General features: G+C 40.7%; 1 protein-coding gene across 6 annotated transcripts; it reads left to right on the top strand.

The window, feature by feature from the left end:
* The first annotated feature begins 822 nt into the window (after nucleotides 1–822).
* Nucleotides 823–22,322, top strand: nfkb2 (nuclear factor of kappa light polypeptide gene enhancer in B-cells 2 (p49/p100)). Of its 6 annotated transcripts, none has more exons than XM_087802689.1 (24): nucleotides 823–926; nucleotides 1,282–1,332; nucleotides 1,413–1,446; nucleotides 1,517–1,586; nucleotides 1,655–1,695; nucleotides 1,757–1,855; nucleotides 9,128–9,279; nucleotides 9,408–9,517; nucleotides 11,096–11,254; nucleotides 11,358–11,462; nucleotides 12,368–12,453; nucleotides 12,510–12,648; nucleotides 12,714–12,842; nucleotides 12,902–13,045; nucleotides 13,117–13,258; nucleotides 14,390–14,504; nucleotides 14,570–14,777; nucleotides 17,817–17,986; nucleotides 18,060–18,162; nucleotides 18,241–18,377; nucleotides 19,883–19,943; nucleotides 20,016–20,200; nucleotides 20,262–20,373; nucleotides 22,187–22,322. In XM_087802689.1, exons 2-24 carry the CDS (start codon nucleotides 1,316–1,318, stop codon nucleotides 22,255–22,257), a joined length of 2,589 nt encoding a protein of 862 aa, XP_087658815.1. In that variant the 5' UTR covers nucleotides 823–926; nucleotides 1,282–1,315; the 3' UTR covers nucleotides 22,258–22,322. The 6 variants fall into 6 exon arrangements, with proteins under 6 accessions (XP_087658815.1, XP_087658814.1, XP_087658813.1 ...); XM_087802688.1 differs by having other exon boundaries at nucleotides 11,093–11,254; XM_087802687.1 differs by lacking the exon at nucleotides 22,187–22,322 and adding an exon at nucleotides 20,474–20,514 and having other exon boundaries at nucleotides 11,093–11,254; nucleotides 20,262–20,424.
* Nucleotides 22,323–22,366: the final 44 nt, after the last annotated feature.

The raw sequence follows: 22,366 nt of genomic DNA, 5'->3' as shown, positions 1-22,366 counted from the left end.
GAGTTTACTGAGCGTGTGGACTTTCTGAAGACGACCAGCCCGGATGACTAACGCGGTGACACGTTTGTGTATTTCCCCGCACAAACCTTATTTAATTCATTTAATTCATTTAATTCATAGAAACGAAGAAAATTCTAAACGTGTGATGGCGTGGGCGGGACTTAGTAATATGACCAGTCATCGCGCAGTACTTTCCCACGTGACGACGGAATTTCCCCTAAACTCCTGGGGCTTTCCGCGCTGATTGATGGACAGCCGGTTGCCATGGCAAAGGGGCGGGGCCACTCTGGAACAACTGGCTTTAATGTGACGTATGTTCCGGTAACTAGGTTGCTAATTCAAAGTAAAAGGTATATACAGTATGATATTTAACGAGAAATGTGTTTAATTCCTCAATATAATGTGATCATTAGACCCTCCCTTCATAATTAGTTTGTTTTTTGTAATATTTGTTAAAGATGAAGGTGGAATTTTATCATTTAAAAAAATAGATTTTTGATTTCAACTTTTCAAAAATCCATAACTTTGTTCACCTCTATTTTTTTTTATCACCCGTCTTTTGTATTTGTTCCCCGCTAATGCATTGTAAAAGCTAGATTTGATCCATTTTAAAGGATTGGTGGATAAGAGATAAACGTAAATGCAGCCTTTCATATGACAAAAAAAGATACTATAAGTCCGTGACCAAAGGAAATTCGTGAATCCCTTTTTTAAGACGAGTAAAAACTCTCTTGTCTATTCTAGATTGTTAAATGCCACGGTAACAAATACATATAACGAATCAAGAGAATTCAAGGAACTACTTAATCAAGTCGTCGTCTTATTGTGAAAAACTCCCACGGAAACTCCGGAGGGGATTTCCTGCTGTTCACGAGTTTGTTTGAAGTTTTTCGGGAAACAGAAGAAGAAAAGAAGAACAGAAGCAGGTACTGACAATTAATCCTTAAGTTATATGTATTTTGTTTGTAATGTTGCTCGACGACCCCTTGACTTGGTCAAAGTAGTCGATTCACGATCTTTAACTGTGTTTATGTTGTTCTGACATCTGTCAAAGTGAAAGTTGACCTATTGTTATGAATCCGTCCATGAACGCCACGTTCAGAGTCTCATCTGCTCCACAGACGTCGACTGTCAAGTCTAACAATTGTTATTGTCATTGAAAAAAAAGCGAGGGTCGTACCTGTCACTCGTGGAAGTTTCTTCTGAACACTTTTGGTTTACCGCCTCCACGTGGACACCCTGGAAAGCTGGTGACCCACAACAACACTTGTGTCTCTGCAGCACCTGGACCCAGAAGTCTGGACGTGAGCGAGTCATGGCTGGAACTCTCCGGTAACTGACCCAAAGTTTCCCATCAGTGAGGTTGTGTGTGTTGACACGTGTGTGTGTGTGTGTGTGTGTGTCCTCTCAAGGATGTCCTCCGACTCGCCGCTGATCTACGAGGACGTGAGTCTTCTTCTACTGATGTCTTCAACAATAACATGGACTCCACTAAGTTGATGTTATTGATTCACAGCTGCAGCTGATGATCGACGACTACATCCCACCCGTCGACGTCAAGTCTGAGCCGTACGTACCTGAGACAGGTGAGTGAGGAAGAGTGAGTGACGCCATTTTAAAATGTGGTCCAGATCAACTTTCTGGTGGTCCTCAGCGCACGGGCCGTACATCCAGATCATCGAGGAGCCCAAGCAGGTGAGATGATCCGTGGCCATCTTCACAGACTTGAGCACTGACTGTAGGTTTGCGTCTGAAGCGGGGGTTTCGTTTTCGCTACGAGTGCGAGGGTCCGTCTCACGGGGGTCTGCCCGGGGCGTCCAGCGAGAGGAACCGGAGAACTTACCCGACGGTGAAGGTGAGGATTGAACCAATGTAGAGTGGAGGATGATTCAGAGACTGACATGTGTCAAAATGTTAATGAGGATGTGTGTCGGCAAGAAAGATATATGTGTAGTATTGTCCAGTACTTGACTCTGGTGTTGTGATACTGTAGTTACAAGTATACATGTGTAGTATTGTCCAGTACTTGACTCTGGTGTTGTGATACTTTAGTTACAAGTATACATGTGTAGTATTGTCCAGTACTTGACTCTGGTGTTGTGATAGTGTAGTAACAAGTATATATGTGTAGTATTGTCCAGTACTTGACTCTGGTGTTGTGATACTGTAGTAACAAGTATACATGTGTAGTATTGTCCAGTACTTGACTCTGGTGTTGTGATAGTGTAGTAACAAGTATATATATGTGTAGTATTGTCCAGTACTTGACTCTGGTGTTGTGATACTGTAGTAACAAGTATATATGTGTAGTATTGTCCAGTACTTGACTCTGGTGTTGTGATACTGTAGTTACAAGTATACATGTGTAGTATTGTCCAGTACTTGACTCCGGTGTTGTGATACTGTAGTAACAAGTATACATGTGTAGTATTGTCCAGTACTTGACTCTGGTGTTGTGATAGTGTAGTAACAAGGATATATGTGTAGTATTTTGGAGTACTTGACTCTGGTGTTGTGATAGTGTAGTAACAAGTATATGTGTAGTATTGTGGAGTACTTGACTCTGGTGTTGTGATAGTGTAGTAACAAGTATACATGTGTAGTATTGTCCAGTACTTGACTCTGGTGTTGTGATAGTGTAGTAACAAGTATATATGTGTAGTATTGTCCAGTACTTGACTCTGGTGTTGTGATACTGTAGTTACAAGTATACATGTGTAGTATTGTCCAGTACTTGACTCTGGTGTTGTGATAGTGTAGTTACAAGTATACATGTGTAGTATTGTCCAGTACTTGACTCTGGTGTTGTGATAGTGTAGTAACAAGTATATATGTGTAGTATTGTCCAGTACTTGACTCTGGTGTTGTGATACTGTAGTTACAAGTATACATGTGTAGTATTGTCCAGTACTTGACTCTGGTGTTGTGATAGTGTAGTAACAAGTATATATGTGTAGTATTGTCCAGTACTTGACTCTGGTGTTGTGATACTGTAGTAACAAGTATACATGTGTAGTATTGTCCAGTACTTGACTCTGGTGTTGTGATAGTGTAGTAACAAGTATATATATGTGTAGTATTGTCCAGTACTTGACTCTGGTGTTGTGATACTGTAGTAACAAGTATATATGTGTAGTATTGTGGAGTACTTGACTCTGGTGTTGTGATACTGTAGTAACAAGTATATATGTGTAGTATTGTCCAGTACTTGACTCTGGTGTTATGATAGTGTAGTAACAAGTATATATGTGTAGTATTGTGTAGTATTTGACTCTGTTGTTGTGATACTGTAGTAACAAGTATATATGTGTAGTATTGTGGAGTAATTGACTCTGTTGTTGTGATACTGTAGTAACAAGTATATATGTGTAGTATTGTGGAGTAATTGACTCTGGAGTTGTGATAGTGTAGTAACAAGTATATATGTGTAGTATTGTCCAGTTCTTGACTCTGGTGTTGTTATAGTGTAGTAACAAGTATACATGTGTAGTATTGTCCAGTACTTGACTATGGTGTTGTGATAGTGTAGTAACAAGTATATATGTGTAGTATTGTCCAGTACTTGACTAAAGTGTTGTTATAGTGTAGTAACAAGGATATATGTGTAGTATTGTCCTGTACTTGACTATAGTGTAGTAACAAGTATATATGTGTAGTATTGTCCAGTACTTGACTCTGTTGTTGTAGAATTTACAGACCACATGACTCTTGACAAAGTCGTATATAATTGTTTTGAAACTAAAACTAAAAAATTAGAAGTTGCTGGAGTCGACTGTATCCTCTCGTCCTCAGTTATTGATAGAATCTCACAGGATCTCATTGTTCCATTATCTGTGGAGGACACAATAGTAAGTAAGTAAAGGTTTTTTGTAAAGCGCCTTTCTAGACCAGAGTCACAAAGCTCAAAAAAAGTGTCTTGAGATGTTTCTTGAAGGAGTCAGTAGATCATCAAACACAGATGTTTCTTGAAGGAGTCAGTAGATCATCAAACACAGATGTTTCTTGAAGGAGTCAGTAGATCATCAAACACAGATGTTTCTTGAAGGAGTCAGTAGATCATCAAACACAGATGTTTCTTCAAGGAGTCAGTAGATCATCAAACACAGATGTTTCTTGAAGGAGTCAGTAGATCATCAAACACAGATGTTTCTTGAAGGAGTCAGTAGATCTTCAAACACAGATGTTTCTTGAAGGAGTCAGTAGATCATCAAACACAGATGTTTCTTGAAGGAGTCAGTAGATCATCAAACACAGATGTTTCTTGAAGGAGTCAGTAGATCATCAAACACAGATGTTTCTTGAAGGAGTCAGTAGATCATCAAACACAGAGATGTTTCTTGAAGGAGTCAGTAGATCATCAAACACAGATGTTTCTTCAAGGAGTCAGTAGATCATCAAACACAGATGTTTCTTGAAGGAGTCAGTAGATCATCAAACACAGATGTTTCTTGAAGGAGTCAGTAGATCATCAAACACAGATGTTTCTTGAAGGAGTCAGTAGATCATCAAACACAGATGTTTCTTGAAGGAGTCAGTAGATCATCAAACACAGATGTTTCTTGAAGGAGTCAGTAGATCATCAAACACAGATGTTTCTTCAAGGAGTTAGTAGATCATCAAACACAGATGTTTCTTGAAGGAGTCAGTAGATCATCAAACACAGATGTTTCTTGAAGGAGTCAGTAGATCATCAAACACAGATGTTTCTTGAAGGAGTCAGTAGATCATCAAACACAGATGTTTCTTCAAGGAGTTAGTAGATCATCAAACACAGATGTTTCTTGAAGGAGTCAGTAGATCTTCAAACACAGATGTTTCTTGAAGGAGTCAGTAGATCATCAAACACAGATGTTTCTTGAAGGAGTCAGTAGATCATCAAACACAGATGTTTCTTGAAGGAGTCAGTAGATCATCAAACACAGATGTTTCTTGAAGGAGTCAGTAGATCATCAAACACAGAGATGTTTCTTGAAGGAGTCAGTAGATCATCAAACACAGATGTTTCTTGAAGGAGTCAGTAGATCATCAAACACAGATGTTTCTTGAAGGAGTCAGTAGATCATCAAACACAGATGTTTCTTGAAGGAGTCAGTAGATCATCAAACACAGATGTTTCTTGAAGGAGTCAGTAGATCATCAAACACAGATGTTTCTTGAAGGAGTCAGTAGATCATCAAACACAGAGATGTTTCTTGAAGGAGTCAGTAGATCATCAAACACAGAGATGTTTCTTGAAGGAGTCAGTAGATCATCAAACACAGATGTTTCTTGAAGGAGTCAGTAGATCATCAAACACAGATGTTTCTTGAAGGAGTCAGTAGATCATCAAACACAGAGATGTTTCTTGAAGGAGTCAGTAGATCATCAAACACAGATGTTTCTTCAAGGAGTCAGTAGATCATCAAACACAGATGTTTCTTGAAGGAGTCAGTAGATCATCAAACACAGATGTTTCTTGAAGGAGTCAGTAGATCATCAAACACAGATGTTTCTTGAAGGAGTCAGTAGATCATCAAACACAGATGTTTCTTGAAGGAGTCAGTAGATCATCAAACACAGATGTTTCTTGAAGGAGTCAGTAGATCATCAAACACAGATGTTTCTTCAAGGAGTTAGTAGATCATCAAACACAGATGTTTCTTGAAGGAGTCAGTAGATCATCAAACACAGATGTTTCTTGAAGGAGTCAGTAGATCATCAAACACAGATGTTTCTTGAAGGAGTCAGTAGATCATCAAACACAGATGTTTCTTCAAGGAGTTAGTAGATCATCAAACACAGATGTTTCTTGAAGGAGTCAGTAGATCTTCAAACACAGATGTTTCTTGAAGGAGTCAGTAGATCATCAAACACAGATGTTTCTTGAAGGAGTCAGTAGATCATCAAACACAGATGTTTCTTGAAGGAGTCAGTAGATCATCAAACACAGATGTTTCTTGAAGGAGTCAGTAGATCATCAAACACAGAGATGTTTCTTGAAGGAGTCAGTAGATCATCAAACACAGATGTTTCTTGAAGGAGTCAGTAGATCATCAAACACAGATGTTTCTTGAAGGAGTCAGTAGATCATCAAACACAGATGTTTCTTGAAGGAGTCAGTAGATCATCAAACACAGATGTTTCTTGAAGGAGTCAGTAGATCATCAAACACAGATGTTTCTTGAAGGAGTCAGTAGATCATCAAACACAGAGATGTTTCTTGAAGGAGTCAGTAGATCATCAAACACAGAGATGTTTCTTGAAGGAGTCAGTAGATCATCAAACACAGATGTTTCTTGAAGGAGTCAGTAGATCATCAAACACAGATGTTTCTTGAAGGAGTCAGTAGATCATCAAACACAGATGTTTCTTGAAGGAGTCAGTAGATCATCAAACACAGATGTTTCTTGAAGGAGTCAGTAGATCATCAAACACAGAGATGTTTCTTGAAGGAGTCAGTAGATCATCAAACACAGATGTTTCTTGAAGGAGTCAGTAGATCATCAAACACAGATGTTTCTTGAAGGAGTCAGTAGATCATCAAACACAGATGTTTCTTGAAGGAGTCAGTAGATCATCAAACACAGAGATGTTTCTTGAAGGAGTCAGTAGATCATCAAACACAGAGATGTTTCTTGAAGGAGTCAGTAGATCATCAAACACAGATGTTTCTTGAAGGAGTCAGTAGATCATCAAACACAGATGTTTCTTGAAGGAGTCAGTAGATCATCAAACACAGATGTTTCTTGAAGGAGTCAGTAGATCATCAAACACAGAGATGTTTCTTGAAGGAGTCAGTAGATCATCAAACACAGATGTTTCTTCAAGGAGTCAGTAGATCATCAAACACAGATGTTTCTTGAAGGAGTCAGTAGATCATCAAACACAGATGTTTCTTCAAGGAGTCAGTAGATCATCAAACACAGATGTTTCTTGAAGGAGTCAGTAGATCATCAAACACAGATGTTTCTTGAAGGAGTCAGTAGATCATCAAACACAGATGTTTCTTGAAGGAGTCAGTAGATCATCAAACACAGATGTTTCTTCAAGGAGTTAGTAGATCATCAAACACAGATGTTTCTTGAAGGAGTCAGTAGATCATCAAACACAGATGTTTCTTGAAGGAGTCAGTAGATCATCAAACACAGATGTTTCTTGAAGGAGTCAGTAGATCATCAAACACAGATGTTTCTTCAAGGAGTTAGTAGATCATCAAACACAGATGTTTCTTGAAGGAGTCAGTAGATCTTCAAACACAGATGTTTCTTGAAGGAGTCAGTAGATCATCAAACACAGATGTTTCTTGAAGGAGTCAGTAGATCATCAAACACAGATGTTTCTTGAAGGAGTCAGTAGATCATCAAACACAGATGTTTCTTGAAGGAGTCAGTAGATCATCAAACACAGAGATGTTTCTTGAAGGAGTCAGTAGATCATCAAACACAGATGTTTCTTGAAGGAGTCAGTAGATCATCAAACACAGATGTTTCTTGAAGGAGTCAGTAGATCATCAAACACAGATGTTTCTTGAAGGAGTCAGTAGATCATCAAACACAGATGTTTCTTGAAGGAGTCAGTAGATCATCAAACACAGATGTTTCTTGAAGGAGTCAGTAGATCATCAAACACAGAGATGTTTCTTGAAGGAGTCAGTAGATCATCAAACACAGAGATGTTTCTTGAAGGAGTCAGTAGATCATCAAACACAGATGTTTCTTGAAGGAGTCAGTAGATCATCAAACACAGATGTTTCTTGAAGGAGTCAGTAGATCATCAAACACAGATGTTTCTTGAAGGAGTCAGTAGATCATCAAACACAGAGATGTTTCTTGAAGGAGTCAGTAGATCATCAAACACAGAGATGTTTCTTGAAGGAGTCAGTAGATCATCAAACACAGATGTTTCTTGAAGGAGTCAGTAGATCATCAAACACAGATGTTTCTTGAAGGAGTCAGTAGATCATCAAACACAGATGTTTCTTGAAGGAGTCAGTAGATCATCAAACACAGAGATGTTTCTTGAAGGAGTCAGTAGATCATCAAACACAGAGATGTTTCTTGAAGGAGTCAGTAGATCATCAAACACAGATGTTTCTTGAAGGAGTCAGTAGATCATCAAACACAGATGTTTCTTGAAGGAGTCAGTAGATCATCAAACACAGATGTTTCTTGAAGGAGTCAGTAGATCATCAAACACAGATGTTTCTTGAAGGAGTCAGTAGATCATCAAACACAGAGATGGTTCCAAAGCTTAGGAGCAACAGTCTGGAAGGATTTCTCTCCTCTGGTTTCGGAAGTTCAGGAACCATCAGTAGATTCTGATCCACAGACCTCAGAGCCCAAGCTGGGGTGTAAGTCTGGATCAGATCACTGATGGAAGGTCTGACCATGAATAGATCTGAAAGTAAGAACCAGAATTTTAAAATGATCCTGAAAGAAACTGGCAGCCAGTGAAGAGTTTGAAGGAGAAATGTGAGTTCTTCTACTAGAGCGGCTCAGAATTCTGGCTGCAGAGTTTTGTATGAACTGCAGGCGAGAAGATCCTTCTTGTTTAGACACTAAATAAACTGTTACAATAGTGTAAATGACACAAACACATGGATTATAAGATCCAGATCATGTTGTGACAAAATTTTCTAAGTTTATAGATTTTTCTCAGTTAAAAGAGTTTCTAGTCAGTTTTCTTCAGTGTTGAACTAGAGACATGTCTTTATCAAATACAACACCCAGGTCTCTCAGGCTCAGATTGACAGACTTAAGTCACCCAAGTACTGACTCAACCCTGGAACTTTATCATCAGGAGTAATAACCATGATGATAATGAGTCATAATGACTTCAGTAGTACCTGGAAGTTGAACCCAAAATGAATAAACGTGAATAATTTGTATGTTAATTATAAATAAAATAATACAATCTAATAGTTTTCTTTCATACACATTTTATTAAAAGAAGAAGAAGAAGAAATATGATTATACAATTATTTTAAAGTCAAATCAATACAGTGCTGTTGAATATTGATACAGTTTGATGAAAACATTGCAGTATTTTAGTGTATATACTGTATATCTAATATATTTAGTTGTACACCTGATGACCATGTGGTTCCTTCACTCTAGAAATAACCATTATTTATTTACTTCACTTCCAGATCAATAACTACGTGGGTCACGCCCGGGTGGAGGTCCAGCTGGTGACCCACACCGAACCTCCACGCGTTCACGCCCACAGCCTGGTGGGACGCCACTGCACCGAGAACGGAACCTGCACCCTGGACATCGGACCCAATGACCTCATAGCCTCGTGAGTGTGCACAAGACGCACACACACACACACACACACGCACACACACGCACACCCCCACACACACGCACACACACACACCATGACCTCGGAGTCTCAAAAACATTCTGTTGTCGTCGTTTCTTCAGGTTCAGTAACTTGGGGATCCTCCACGTGACCAAGAAAAGCGTCGTTGAGGTTCTGACGCGAAGACTTCGAGATGAAAGGAAGCGACAACGAGTCCAGTGTCACATGACTGGTACAGAACCAACTTCACTTCCGTTTACACACTTTTGTGTAACGCTCATGCGTGTCGACACTTGTGCGTCGACACTTGTGTGTCGACACTTGTGCGTCGACACTTGTGCGTCGACACTTGTGTGTCGACACTTGTGCGTCAACACTTGTGCGTCAACACTTGTGCGTCGACACTTGTGCGTCAACACTTGTGTGTCGACACTTTTGTGACACTTGTGTAACGCTCATGTGTAACGCTCATGTGTCGACACTTGTGTGACACTTATGTGTCGACACTTGTGTGACACTTGTGTAACGCTCATGTGTCGACACTTGTGTGACACTTATGTGTTGACACTTGTGTGACACTTGTGTAACGCTCATGTGTCGACACTTGTGTGACACTTGTCTAACGCTCATGTGTAACGCTCATGTGTCGACACTTGTGTGACACTTGTGTAACACTCATGTGTAACGCTCATGTGTAACGCTCATGTGTAATGCTCATGTGTAACGCTCATGTGTAACGCTCATGTGTAACGCTTGTGTGTAACGCTTGTGTGTAACGCTCATGTGTCGACACTTGTGTGACACTTATGTGTCGACACTTGTGTGACACTAGTGTAACGCTCATGTGTAACGCTCATGTGTAACGCTTGTGTGTAACGCTCATGTGTCGACACTTGTGTGACACTTATGTGTCGACACTTGTGTGACACTAGTGTAACGCTCATGTGTAACGCTCATGTGTAACGCTCATGTGTCGACACTTGTGTGACACTTGTGTAACACTCATGTGTAACGCTCATGTGTAACGCTCATGTGTAACGCTCATGTGTAACGCTTATGTGTAACGCTCATGTGTAACGCTCATGTGTCGACACTTGTGTGACACTTGTGTAACACTCATGTGTAACGCTCATGTGTAACGCTCATGTGTAACGCTCATGTGTAACGCTCATGTGTAACGCTTATGTGTAACGCTCATGTGTCGACACTTGTGTGACTTATGTGTCGACACTTGTGTGACACTAGTGTAACGCTCATGTGTAACGCTTATGTGTAACGCTCATGTGTCGACACTTGTGTGACACTCATGTGTCGACACTTGTGTGACACTCATGTGTCGACACTTGTGTGACACTCATGTGTCGACACTTGTGTGACACTCATGTGTCGACACTTGTGTGACACTCATGTGTCGACACTTGTGTGACACTCATGTGTCGACACTTGTGTGACACTTGTGTAACGCTTATGTGTCGACACTTGTGTTTCGACACATAAGCGTTACAGAAAAACTTCTCTGGGTTCACTTTGTTACAATCACGGGATCCATTTGAACAGCAGAAAAACTCCCATGATGCCTTTCTACACTCTATTTAATGATGGATAATTGATTCAAAAGTGATCGTCAGCTGTGATTGGTTGGCTGGGCGGCAAAGCATCACGTGAGCCGTTCAGGTCAGCGTTACTGAGAAGGTTTGTCCAGAGGGATGACGGAGAACTTAACGAAAGATGCCACGAGCAGAAATCGTAGAAGAACGTAAGATCGTAAACGTGACAACAAAAGGGTCACGTGACGCGTCTGTCGCAGCAGAGTCCGAGGAGAACTCGGTCCTGAAGGAGGCGCAGGAGCTCGGGAAGGTGATGGACCTGAACATCGTGAGGCTCAAGTTCACAGCCTTCCTGCAGGACAGCAACGGAGGCTTCACACGAGCACTCAAGCCGGTCGTGTCCAACCCCATCTACGACAGCAGTGGGTACCACACACACACGTGCACACACACACGTGCACACACACGTGCACACACACACGTGCACACACACGTGCACACTCATCGTCTCTCTCTCTTCTTCAGAATCCCCGAATGCATCGAATCTCAAAATCTCTCGCATGGACAAGACGTGCGGTTCAGTCCTGGGTGGAGACGAGATCTTTCTGCTGTGTGACAAAGTTCAAAAAGGTGCATTTTTTAAGAGAAAAATGTGTTTTTTTTCTCTTTTAAATTTGTTTTATGGAAGTATTTCAGCGCCATCGTAATATTGAAGGTTTCATTTAACATTTGAATTAATGAAACATAGCTTATTTTTTTATAGAAATGTTGTTTCATATTAAACATTTATTTTTAGAATTGATTGATGTATGTAAATGATGTAATTCGATATTTTTTATATTGAAAGGTTGAATTAGTTTTTATTGAAGAGTTAAAATCATTTCTATTTTGATAAATAATTAATGATAATTTTATTTATTTATTTATATCATTAAATTTAATAAATTTAATATTTAAAAAAAACGGAATTTAAAAGGCTATGATATAAACAATATTTACTTTATTAAAATGATTGATTTAATTAGAATATCATCCCTATGTGTTTAAAAATCATTCATTAAAAAAAAAAAAACTTTTTAAGTTCAGTTATTAAAAAGAAATCAATTGAATTAAATTACAAAAAAAAATCAACCTTTAAAAATACAGTTGATTGGATTAAATTATACAAAAAAAAAATCACCTTTAAAAATACAATGAATTTAATTAAATTACTAAAAGAAATCGACCGTTAAATATACAATTGATTGGATTGAATTATACCTAATAAACCAACCTTAAATATACAATTAATTTAACTAAATTATTGAAAAAAAAATATACAATGAATTTAATTAAATATAATAAAAAATCCAACTTTAAATATTCAATTAATTTAATTAAATTACAAAAAAAAATCCACCTTTCCATATACAAATCACTAAATTAAATGATTAAAAACATTTCAATTAAAACTAAATTTCTTTTAAATGTGAAATTCAACCAGTCAATATTCTAATACTTCCATTATTTCCCATCATGCACCTGTTCTGCCTCAGATGATATCGAGGTCCGGTTCTACGAGGACGAGGATGGAGGCTGGGAGGCCTTTGGCGAGTTTTCTCCCACCGACGTTCACAAGCAGGTGAGATGCCCCTCTTGACCCCTAACCTGACCCGGCTGACCCCCCTGTGGCTGCAGTACGCCATCGTGTTCAGGACGCCGCCCTACCGCAGTCCGGAGATCGAGCGCCCCGTCACCGTGTTCCTGCAGCTGAAGAGGAAGAAGGCGGGCGACTGCAGTGACCCCAAACACTTCACCTACATCCCACAGGTCCACGGTGCGTCCACACACTCTCGCCGCTGGTCAAACCTTCTCGCCTCACACGTGTCCTGCCGTCCGCAGACAAGGAGGAGGTCCTGAGGAAGAAGCAGAAGCCGCTGCCGCACTACGAGCACTGGGGAGGGGGGTTCGGAGGGGGGGCGGCGGGGGGCGGAGGGGGCGTGGCAGGGGGCGGCGGCGGAGGAGGAGGAGGTGAGGAAGGTCAGTGACGGTAACCTGGACTTCACTGACCTCGTGTCTCTGCTCTGAAGGATTCCAGTTCCCACAAGTCAACGGGTTTTTCAACTCGGGGTTCAACGGCTACGGCGGAGGAGGGGGCCCTCAGATGTCGGCCCCTGCGCCCCAGCAGAACCAGGGGCGCCGCGCCGCACTCGAGCGCCACCTCGCCCACATCGGTGAGTTTCTGGGAAATAAAAAGTTTAGCTTCAAAAAAAAACCTTCCGCTGACCCGTTTCCACGGTAACAGCCGCCAACCTCAACGCCCGCACGTCGCCCGGCGCCCGGCAGACGGCGGCGGCGCTCCTGCAGTACTGCAGCACCGGCGACGCCCGAGGCCTGCTGACCCTGCAGAGGCACCTGTGCGGGGTTCAGGACGATAACGGAGACACGTGAGTCCCTGGAGCTGGACCTTCATGGAAGGATCAGAAAATCAATATATAATATTCAATGGTTTCAACAGGATTTTTAAGAATTTCAATATTTCTCTTAAAAATGAAATATTTTTAAGTTTGATTTTCTTATTCTAATAATTGAAAAACACATTTTCTAGATTCAATATTTTAAAATTTATAGCCTTTTAATTTCTATATAAAAATGTTGGTGTAATATAAACCACCATGAATCGACCAACCAGTGCTTCTCAGTCGTCACATGATCGTCTGTGCGTCTCGTGATTGGCTGAAGCATCATCAGGTTAGAGCGGCAGCTCTTTATAGTCTGGTGTCACTTTTATACCAACATTTTTATATTGAATTTGAAAGGTTATTTAAAAATATTGAATTTAGAAAATGTATTTTTGAATTGGAAAATAATATTTGTAAAAAACGTTTTTAAATTTTAAAATAACTTAAACGTAAAAAATGTAACATCGCATTATATTAATAATTAAATTAAATGACTAAAATCAACATTTAAATATACAATTAATTTAATTGAATTATACAAAAAATCAACCTTTAAATATACAAATAGTAAATTATATTATACCAAAAAATCAACCTTTAAATATACAGTTAATTGTATTAAATGAAACCAAAAAAAATCCACCTTAAATATACAATTAAATGAATTATACTATACAAAAAAATCTACCTTTAAATATACAATTAATTGAATTGAATTATACAAAATAAATCAACCTTAAATACACAATTATTTAATTAAACTATTTTAAAAAAATACACCTTTAAATATTCAATTACTTGAAATAAATCCACCTTTTCATATACAAATCACTGAATTAAATGATTAAAAAAATATCAATTAAAAACCAAATTTATTTGTGAAATGTTAAATTCAACCAGTCAATATATTTGAATACTTTCATTATTTCCCATCATGCACCTGTTCTGCCTCAGATGATATCGAGGTTCAAATTATTAAATTAAATTTAAACGATTAAATGATTACAACGAATAAATTAAAAACATTTAAATAAAAGATTAAAAGTTTCAATATTTTAAATTAAATTCACTGTTAAATACCTTTTATACAACAATCTCTCTCTGCTCCGCCCACAGTCCTCTGCACCTGTCAATCATCCACCAGCAGACCACGGTCACCCACCAGCTGATCCACACACTGGTCAGCAGTCAGCAGCTGGACGTCCTCAACAAGCAGAACCAGCTCGGACAGGTTCCGGATCCGTCTAGACCCGGGTCGCGTCGGCAGCCCGATGACGCTTGTGCTCGTTGTTCTAGACGCCGCTGCACGTCGCCGTGGTAACGCGGCAGGCCAGGGTGGTGGAGATGCTGCAGAGAGCCGGCGCCGACCCCGGCCTGCTGGACAAAAATGGCCGAAGTCCACTTCACCTCGCCGCGCTCATCGCCGACGCCAACTGTTTGCGGACTTTGCTGGCTCACCTGGGAGATCATGAGGGTCACCTGGTCAACGCCGCCGACTTTCATGGTGAGTAGAATAAATACATGATGTTGTCGTTATCAGTACTTTTTTCTGTTGGATGTAATACACTTAACTGTACATTGTAAATAGTTTAATACACTTGACTGTACATTGAAAATAGTTTCATACACTTAACTTTACATTGTAAATAGTTTAATACACTTAACTGTACATTGAAAATAGTTTAATACACTTAACTGTACATTGTAAATAGTTTGATACACTTTACTGTACATTGTAAATAGTTTGATACACTTAACTGTACATTGAAAATAGTTGAATACACTTAACTGTACATTGAAAATAGTTTCATACACTTAACTTTACATTGTAAATAGTTTAATACACTTAACTGTACATTGAAAATAGTTTAATACACTTAACTGTACATTGAAAATAGTTTAATACACTTAACTTTACATTGTAAATAGTTGAATACACTTAACTGTACATTGAAAATAGTTTAATACACTTAACTTTACATTGTAAATAGTTTAATACACTTCACTGTACATTGAAAATAGTTTAATACACTTCACTGTACATTGTAAATAGTTTAATGCACTTAACTGTAAATTGAAAATAGTTTAATACACTTCACTGTACATTGTAAATAGTTTAATACACTTAACTGTACATTGAAAATAGTTTAATACACTTAACTGTACATTGTACATTGTAAATAGTTTAATACACTTCACTGTACATTGTAAATAGTTTAATACACTTAACTGTACATTGAAAATAGATTAATACACTTAACTGTACATTGTAAATACAGGAACTAGTTTCAACTTTTTATTCGGCAGCTGCTGTAGAAGTTCTTTGCTGACATTCTTGTACGGAAATATATCAGTCCCATCAGAATATTGTAGTGTTGAATTTAACGTAGTAACAAGTATATATATGTAGTATTGTCCAGTACTTGACTCTGGTGAATTTACAGACCACATGACTCTTGACGAAGTCGTAACTGCTTTCAAACAAAATATGTCCAAACAACAGCTTTAAAAGCTGCTGGACTCACTGTATCCTCTCGTCCTCAGTTGTAACTGCTTTCATTTGTTTTTAAACCAATATATGTTTTAAACATCAGCTTTAAAAGCTGCTGGAGTCACTGTATCCTCTCGTCCTCAGTCGTAACTGCTCTCATTAGTTTTGAAACAAAAATATGTCCAAACATCAGCTTTAAAAGCTGCTGGAGTCACTGTATCCTCTCGTCCTCAGTCGTAACTGCTCTCATTCGTTTTGAAACAAAAATATGTCCAAACATCAGCTTTAAAAGATGCTGGACTCACTGTATCCTCTCGTCCTCAGTCGTAACTGCTCTCATTCGTTTTGAAACAAAAATATGTCCTAACATCAGCTTAAAAAGTTGCTGTAGTCACTGTATCCTCTCGTCCTCAGTCGTAACTGCTCTTATTCGTTTTGAAACAAAAATATGTCCTAACATCAGCTTTAAAATCTGCTGGACTCACTGTATCCTCTCGTCCTCAGTCGTAACTGCTCTCATTCGTTTTGAAACAAAAATATGTCCTAATATCAGCTTAAAAAGTTGCTGGAGTCACTGTATCCTCTCATCCTCAGTCGTAACTGCTCTCATTCGTTTTGAAACAAAAATATGTCCTAACATCAGCTTAAAAAGTTGCTGGAGTCACTGTATCCCCTCGTCCTCAGTGGTAACTGCTCTCATTCGTTTTGAAACAAAAATATGTCCTAACATCAGCTTTAAAATCTGCTGGACTCACTGTATCCTCTCATCCTCAGTCGTAACTGCTCTCATTCGTTTTGAAACAAAAATATGTCCTAACATCAGCTTTAAAAGCTGCTGGACTCACTGTATCCTCTCGTCCTCAGTCGTAACTGCTCTCATTCGTTTTGAAACAAAAATATGTCCTAACATCAGCTTAAAAAGTTGCTGGAGTCACTGTATCCTCTCGTCCTCAGTCGTAACTGCTCTCATTCGTTTTGAAACAAAAATATGTCCTAACATCAGCTTTAAAATCTGCTGGACTCACTGTATCCTCTCATCCTCAGTCGTAACTGCTCTCATTCGTTTTGAAACAAAAATATGTCCTAACATCAGCTTTAAAAGCTGCTGGACTCACTGTATCCTCTCATCCTCAGTCGTAACTGCTCTCATTCGTTTTGAAACAAAAATATGTCCAAACATCAGCTTTAAAATCTGCTGGACTCACTGTATCCTCTCGTCCTCAGTCGTTGCCAGGATCTTGCAGGATTACATTCTCACTTTAGCTGCTGAGGACGTAATGACTGCTGTCTGAATAAAAACTAATCTTATTATGTTCATCACTACTTTTATATATATTTTTTATCATATCATATCATATCATATGAGACTAAACAACTGTACATAGTAAATGCATTAACTAGGTTCAACTTTTCACTTGGCAGCTGCTGTAGGAGTCTTTTGCCGACATTCTTGTACGGAAATATATCAGTTCCATCAGAATATTGAACTGTTGAATTTCAAATGTTGACATTTATATATGAACTGTTGGGTTTATTAAAAAATTGATTAAGGGAAAAAAGTTTTTCTTTTCCACAAATAGAGTTTGATATTCTAATTCGAGTAATAAAAAATAAAAAAACATTCGAAAATCAACATTTTATTTTTCCATCCTTAGCTCTTTAAATTCAATATAAAATCTCGGCGTAATAACAGTGCCACCAGACTAAAAGCTAATTGGATGAACCGTTAGCCAATCATGCGACGAGCAGATGATCACATGACAAATGCAGAAGCTCATGATCAACCAGATGGTTATCTTTCTGAAGTAACAATAAACAACGATTATCTTCGTTTTTAAACACAAAAATACATGTTTGTCTATGTTGCGTCATAGTGTACGTCATTGCAGTTACACTTTCCTGACACACGAGGTCGCCTTTAACCACATTTCTTAAGACACATTAAAAGAGAAGGAGGTAGAAAGTCTGGAAAAGTTGACGTAAAACTAACATGATTGTTTGATGACTGAGTGTGTGTGTAACTGTGTGTGTGTGTGTGTGTGTGTGTGTCAGGGCTGCAGCCGCTGCACCTGGCCACCAGGAGGGACGGCGAGCGCTGCCTGCGGCTGCTGGTGGAGGCCGGAGCCAAGGTCAACGCCCCGGAGCAGAAGAGCGGCCTCACGGCGCTTCACCTGGCCGTGCGAGAAAACCTGTTCAAAGTGGCGTGCACGCTCATCACCGAGGTGGGCGTCGCCGAGGTCACGGGGTCGGATCCAGGAGAGACGATGACCCCTTGTGTCTGCTGTGTTTTTACAGTTGAACGCCAACGTCAACGTCTGCACCTTCGGAGGCAACTCGTCGCTACACCTGGCCGCGGGGCTCGGCTCGCCGACCATCTGCTCGCTGCTGATCGCCGCAGGTCAGCCAATCACGGCTCTCGCCCCGGGCTCTGTTCCCGATGTGTCGTGAGACGATACCGTTCGTTTTGTCTCGACAGGTGCGCTGGAGAATGTTGAAAACGACGAGCCCATGGACTCCAGCTCCGACGAGGATCCTGACAGCGAGCTGCCGGTCGCACCTGGAGAGAGACACGGCAGAGGCCACACCCCCCTGGACCTGGCTACCTGTCGGAAGGTACCCCTTCAAAATAAAAGCCTGGTTTATAGACATATTGTATTGGCAAGAATCTAGCGATTGATAACTATCATGATACAGGGTCATCAATACGATATATTGTGATAGTGTAGTAACAAGGATATATGTGTAGTATTGACGAGTACTTGACTCTGGTGTTGTGATAGTGTAGTAACAAGTATATATGTGTAGTATTGTCCAGTACTTGACTTTGGTGTTGTGATAGTGTAGAAACAAGTATATATGTGAAGTATTGTCCAGTACTTGACTCTGGTGTTGTGATACTGTAGTAACAAGTATATATGTGTATTATTGTCGAGTACTTGACTCTGGTGTTGTGATAGTGTAGTAACAATTATATATGTGTATTATTGTCGAGTACTTGACTCTGGTGTTGTGATAGTGTAGTAACAAGTATATATGTGTATTATTATCGAGTACTTGACTCTGGTGTTGTGATAGTGTAGTAACAAATATATATGTGTAGTATTGTCCAGTACTTGACTCTGGTGTTGTGATAGTGTAGTAACAAGTATATATGTGTATTATTGTCGAGTACTTGACTCTGGTGTTGTGATAGTGTAGTAACAAGTATATATGTGTATTATTGTCCAGTACTTGACTCTGGTGTTGTGATAGTGTAGTAACAAGTATATACGTGTATTATTGTCGAGTACTTGTCTCTGGTGTTGTGATACTGTAGTAACAAGTATATATGTGTAGTATTGTCCAGTACTTGACTCTGGGGTTGTGATAGTGTAGTAACAAGTATATATGTGTAGTATTGTCCAGTACTTGTCTCTGGTGTTGTGATACTTTAGTAACAAGTATATATGTGTAGTATTGTCCAGTACTTGACTCTGGTGTTGTGATAGTGTAGTAACAAGTATATATGTGTAGTATTGTGGAGTACTTGTCTCTGGTGTTGTGATAGTGTAGTAACAAATATATATGTATAGTATTATCAAGTACTTGACTCTGGTGTTGTTATACTGTAGTAACAAGTGTATATATATATATATATGTGTAGTTTTGTCCAGTACTTGACTCTGGTGTTGTGATACTGTAGTAACAAGTATATATATATATATGTGTAGTATTGTCCAGTACTTGACTCTGGTGTTGTAGTATTTACAGACCACATGACTCTTGACAAAGTCGTAGCTGCTTAAGTTTGTTTTCAAACCAAAATATGTCCAAACATCAGCTTTAAAAGCTGCTGGACTAACTGTATCCTCTCGTCCTCAGTCAACTCATTTCATTGTTCATTTAGCTGCGTAGGCTGTGATGACTGCTGCCATCTAGTGGCCCGAATTGTATTGCGTCACAAAATGGAACATTATGACCATTATAATGATGATTTATTCAGAATTATTTTGCTAAAAACAACGATTTGAAGCAACATTACTGTTTAAATAACGATACAATGTTGTGTGAAAATATTACAACGTTTATATTTTCTCACGACTGACTCGTAACTGACCTCTGACCTCTGAACCTTCAAGGTGCGAAACCTGCTGAAGACGAACCGTCCCGGCAGTAAAAAGGTCTGTGGAAACGAAAAAGGTATCGCACTCGCACCCGCTCGCTCGGACGACGCTCTCGAACCCACGACTAACACGCGGACCCTCGCGGCAGCGCCGTCCCCCGCCGGCGAGGACCGCTCGGGTCTGGACGACGCCACGATATCGCGGCTCGCGGACATCCTGCGCTCCAAGAAGGTGTCGTGGAGGAACCTGGCGCAGAAGCTGGGCATGACCACGCTGACCCACCTGTACCAGAGCAGCAGCGCCCCCTGTCACCACCTGCTGCAGCACTACAAGGTAAACCCACACGACCCCTGACCCCGTAGCGTGGATCTCACTGACGCTCCTGATGGTGCAGCTCGGTGGAGGACCTGTTGCCGCGCTGGTCGACGCCTTCGAGTCGTTCGGTTTGACTGAAGGAGTGAGACTCATACAGGCTGCAGATCGAGCCGAGGACAAGCATGCGACAGGTGTGTGTGTGTGCGTAAGTGTGTGTGTGAGCATGTGTGTGTGTCCTCCGTGTGTGTGTGCGTAAGTGAATTTTTGTGTGGGAGCATGTGTGTGTGTGAGTCGTCCGTGTGTGTGTGCGTAAGTGAATTTTTGTGTGGGAGCATGTGTGTGTGAGTCGTCCATGTGTGTGTGCGTAAGTGAATTTTTGTGTGGGAGCATGTGTGTGTGAGTCGTCCGTGTGTGTGTGCGGAAGTGCATGTGTGTGTGTGAGCATGTGTGTGTGTGTGTGTGTGTCGTTCGTGTGTGTGTGTGCGTAAGTGCATGTGTGTGTGTGAGCATGTGTGTGTGTGTCGTCCGTGTGTGTGTGCGTAAGTGAATTTTTGTGTGGGAGCGTGTGTGTGTGTTGTCCGTGTGCGTAAGTGCATGTGTGTGTGGGAGCATGTGTGTGTGTGAGTCGTCCGTGTGTGTGTGCGTAAGTGAATTTTTGTGTGGGAGCATGTGTGTGTGAGTCGTCCATGTGTGTGTGCGTAAGTGAATTTTTGTGTGGGAGCATGTGTGTGTGTGTTGTCCGTGTGCGTAAGTGCATGTGTGTGTGGGAGCATGTGTGTGTGTGAGTCGTCCGTGTGTGTGTGCGTAAGTGAATTTTTGTGTGGGAGCATGTGTGTGTGAGTCGTCCATGTGTGTGTGCGTAAGTGAATTTTTGTGTGGGAGCATGTGTGTGTGAGTCGTCCGTGTGTGTGTGCGGAAGTGCATGTGTGTGTGTGAGCATGTGTGTGTGTGTGTGTGTGTGTGTCGTTCGTGTGTGTGTGTGCGTAAGTGCATGTGTGTGTGTGAGCATGTGTGTGTGTGTCGTCCGTGTGTGTGTGCGTAAGTGAATTTTTGTGTGGGAGCATGTGTGTGTGTGTTGTCCGTGTGCGTAAGTGCATGTGTGTGTGTGAGCATGTGTGTGTGTGTCGTCCGTGTGTGTGTGCGTAAGTGAATTTTTGTGTGGGAGCATGTGTGTGTGAGTCGTCCGTGTGTGTGTGCGTAAGTGAATTTTTGTGTGGGAGCGTGTGTGTGTGTGAGTCGTCCGTGTGTGTGTGCGTGCGTAAGTGAATTATTGTGTGGGAGCATGTGTGTGTGTGTGTGTGTGTTGTCCGTGTGCGTAAGTGCATGTGTGTGTGTGAGCATGTGTGTGTGTGTCCTCCGTGTGTGTGTGCGTAAGTGCATTTGTGTGTGGGAGCATGTGTGTGTGTGTTGTCCGTTTGTGTGTTGTCCGTTTGTGTGTGCGTAAGTGCATTTGTGTCGTGTGTGTGTGCATAAGTGCATTTGTGTGTGTGAGCATGTGTGTTGTCCGTGTGTGTGTGCACGCGCATGTGTGTGTGCGCGCGCATGTGTGCGTGCGTAAGTACATGTGTGTAAGTACGTGTGCATGTGTGCGCGCATGTGTGCGTGCGTAAGTGCATGTGTATGTCGTCCGTGTGTGTGTCGTCCGTGTCTGTGTGCAAGTGTGTGTGTGTGTAAGTGCGTAAGTGCATTTGTGTGTGTGCGTAAGTGAATTTGTGTGTGAGCATGTGTGACGTCCGTGTGTCGTCTGTGTGTGCGCGGATGTGTTTGTAAGTAAGTACTTGTGTGTATGTCATCTTTGTGTGCGTGTGTGTCGTCCGTGTGCGTGTCGTGTGTAAGTGCGTAACTGAATGTGTGTGTGAGCATGTGTGTGTGTGCGTCGTCCGTGTGTGACCGTGCATATGTGCGTGCGCAAGTGTGTGTGTGTGTGTCGTTCGTGTCCGTTTTCGTGTGTCGTCCGTGTGTGTGTCGTCCACGTCCTACTCTCACTGCTTCTCGTCCAATCAGACGCGGCGGTGGACAGCGGGTTCGGCAGCCAGCCTATGGACGAGGAGCCGGACGCAGCCAATCAGGGATGAAGACGGTTATGTAGGAATAAAAAATGTTTATCAGATTTACCAAAATAAAAGTATGTTTTTTTCTATATGAAACTTTGCACTTTTGTCAAAATGATCGTCGGCGTCGATG

This window comes from Callionymus lyra, chromosome 11 (genome assembly GCF_982586985.1).
Source record: "Callionymus lyra chromosome 11, fCalLyr1.hap1.1, whole genome shotgun sequence".
Taxonomy (NCBI): Eukaryota; Metazoa; Chordata; class Actinopteri; order Syngnathiformes; family Callionymidae; genus Callionymus; species Callionymus lyra.
Note: the sequence above shows the minus strand (reverse complement) of the source record. Positions and strands in the feature narration are given on the sequence as shown.

Bases quoted from the DNA above. Each gene is read 5' to 3' on its own strand.
- nfkb2 (XM_087802684.1), top strand. The intron at 1,696-1,756 runs GTGAGATGATCC...TTGCGTCTGAAG, and splicing joins TCATCGAGGAGCCCAAGCAG to CGGGGGTTTCGTTTTCGCTA. The intron at 18,378-19,882 runs GTACCCCTTCAA...TGAACCTTCAAG, and splicing joins ACCTGGCTACCTGTCGGAAG to GTGCGAAACCTGCTGAAGAC.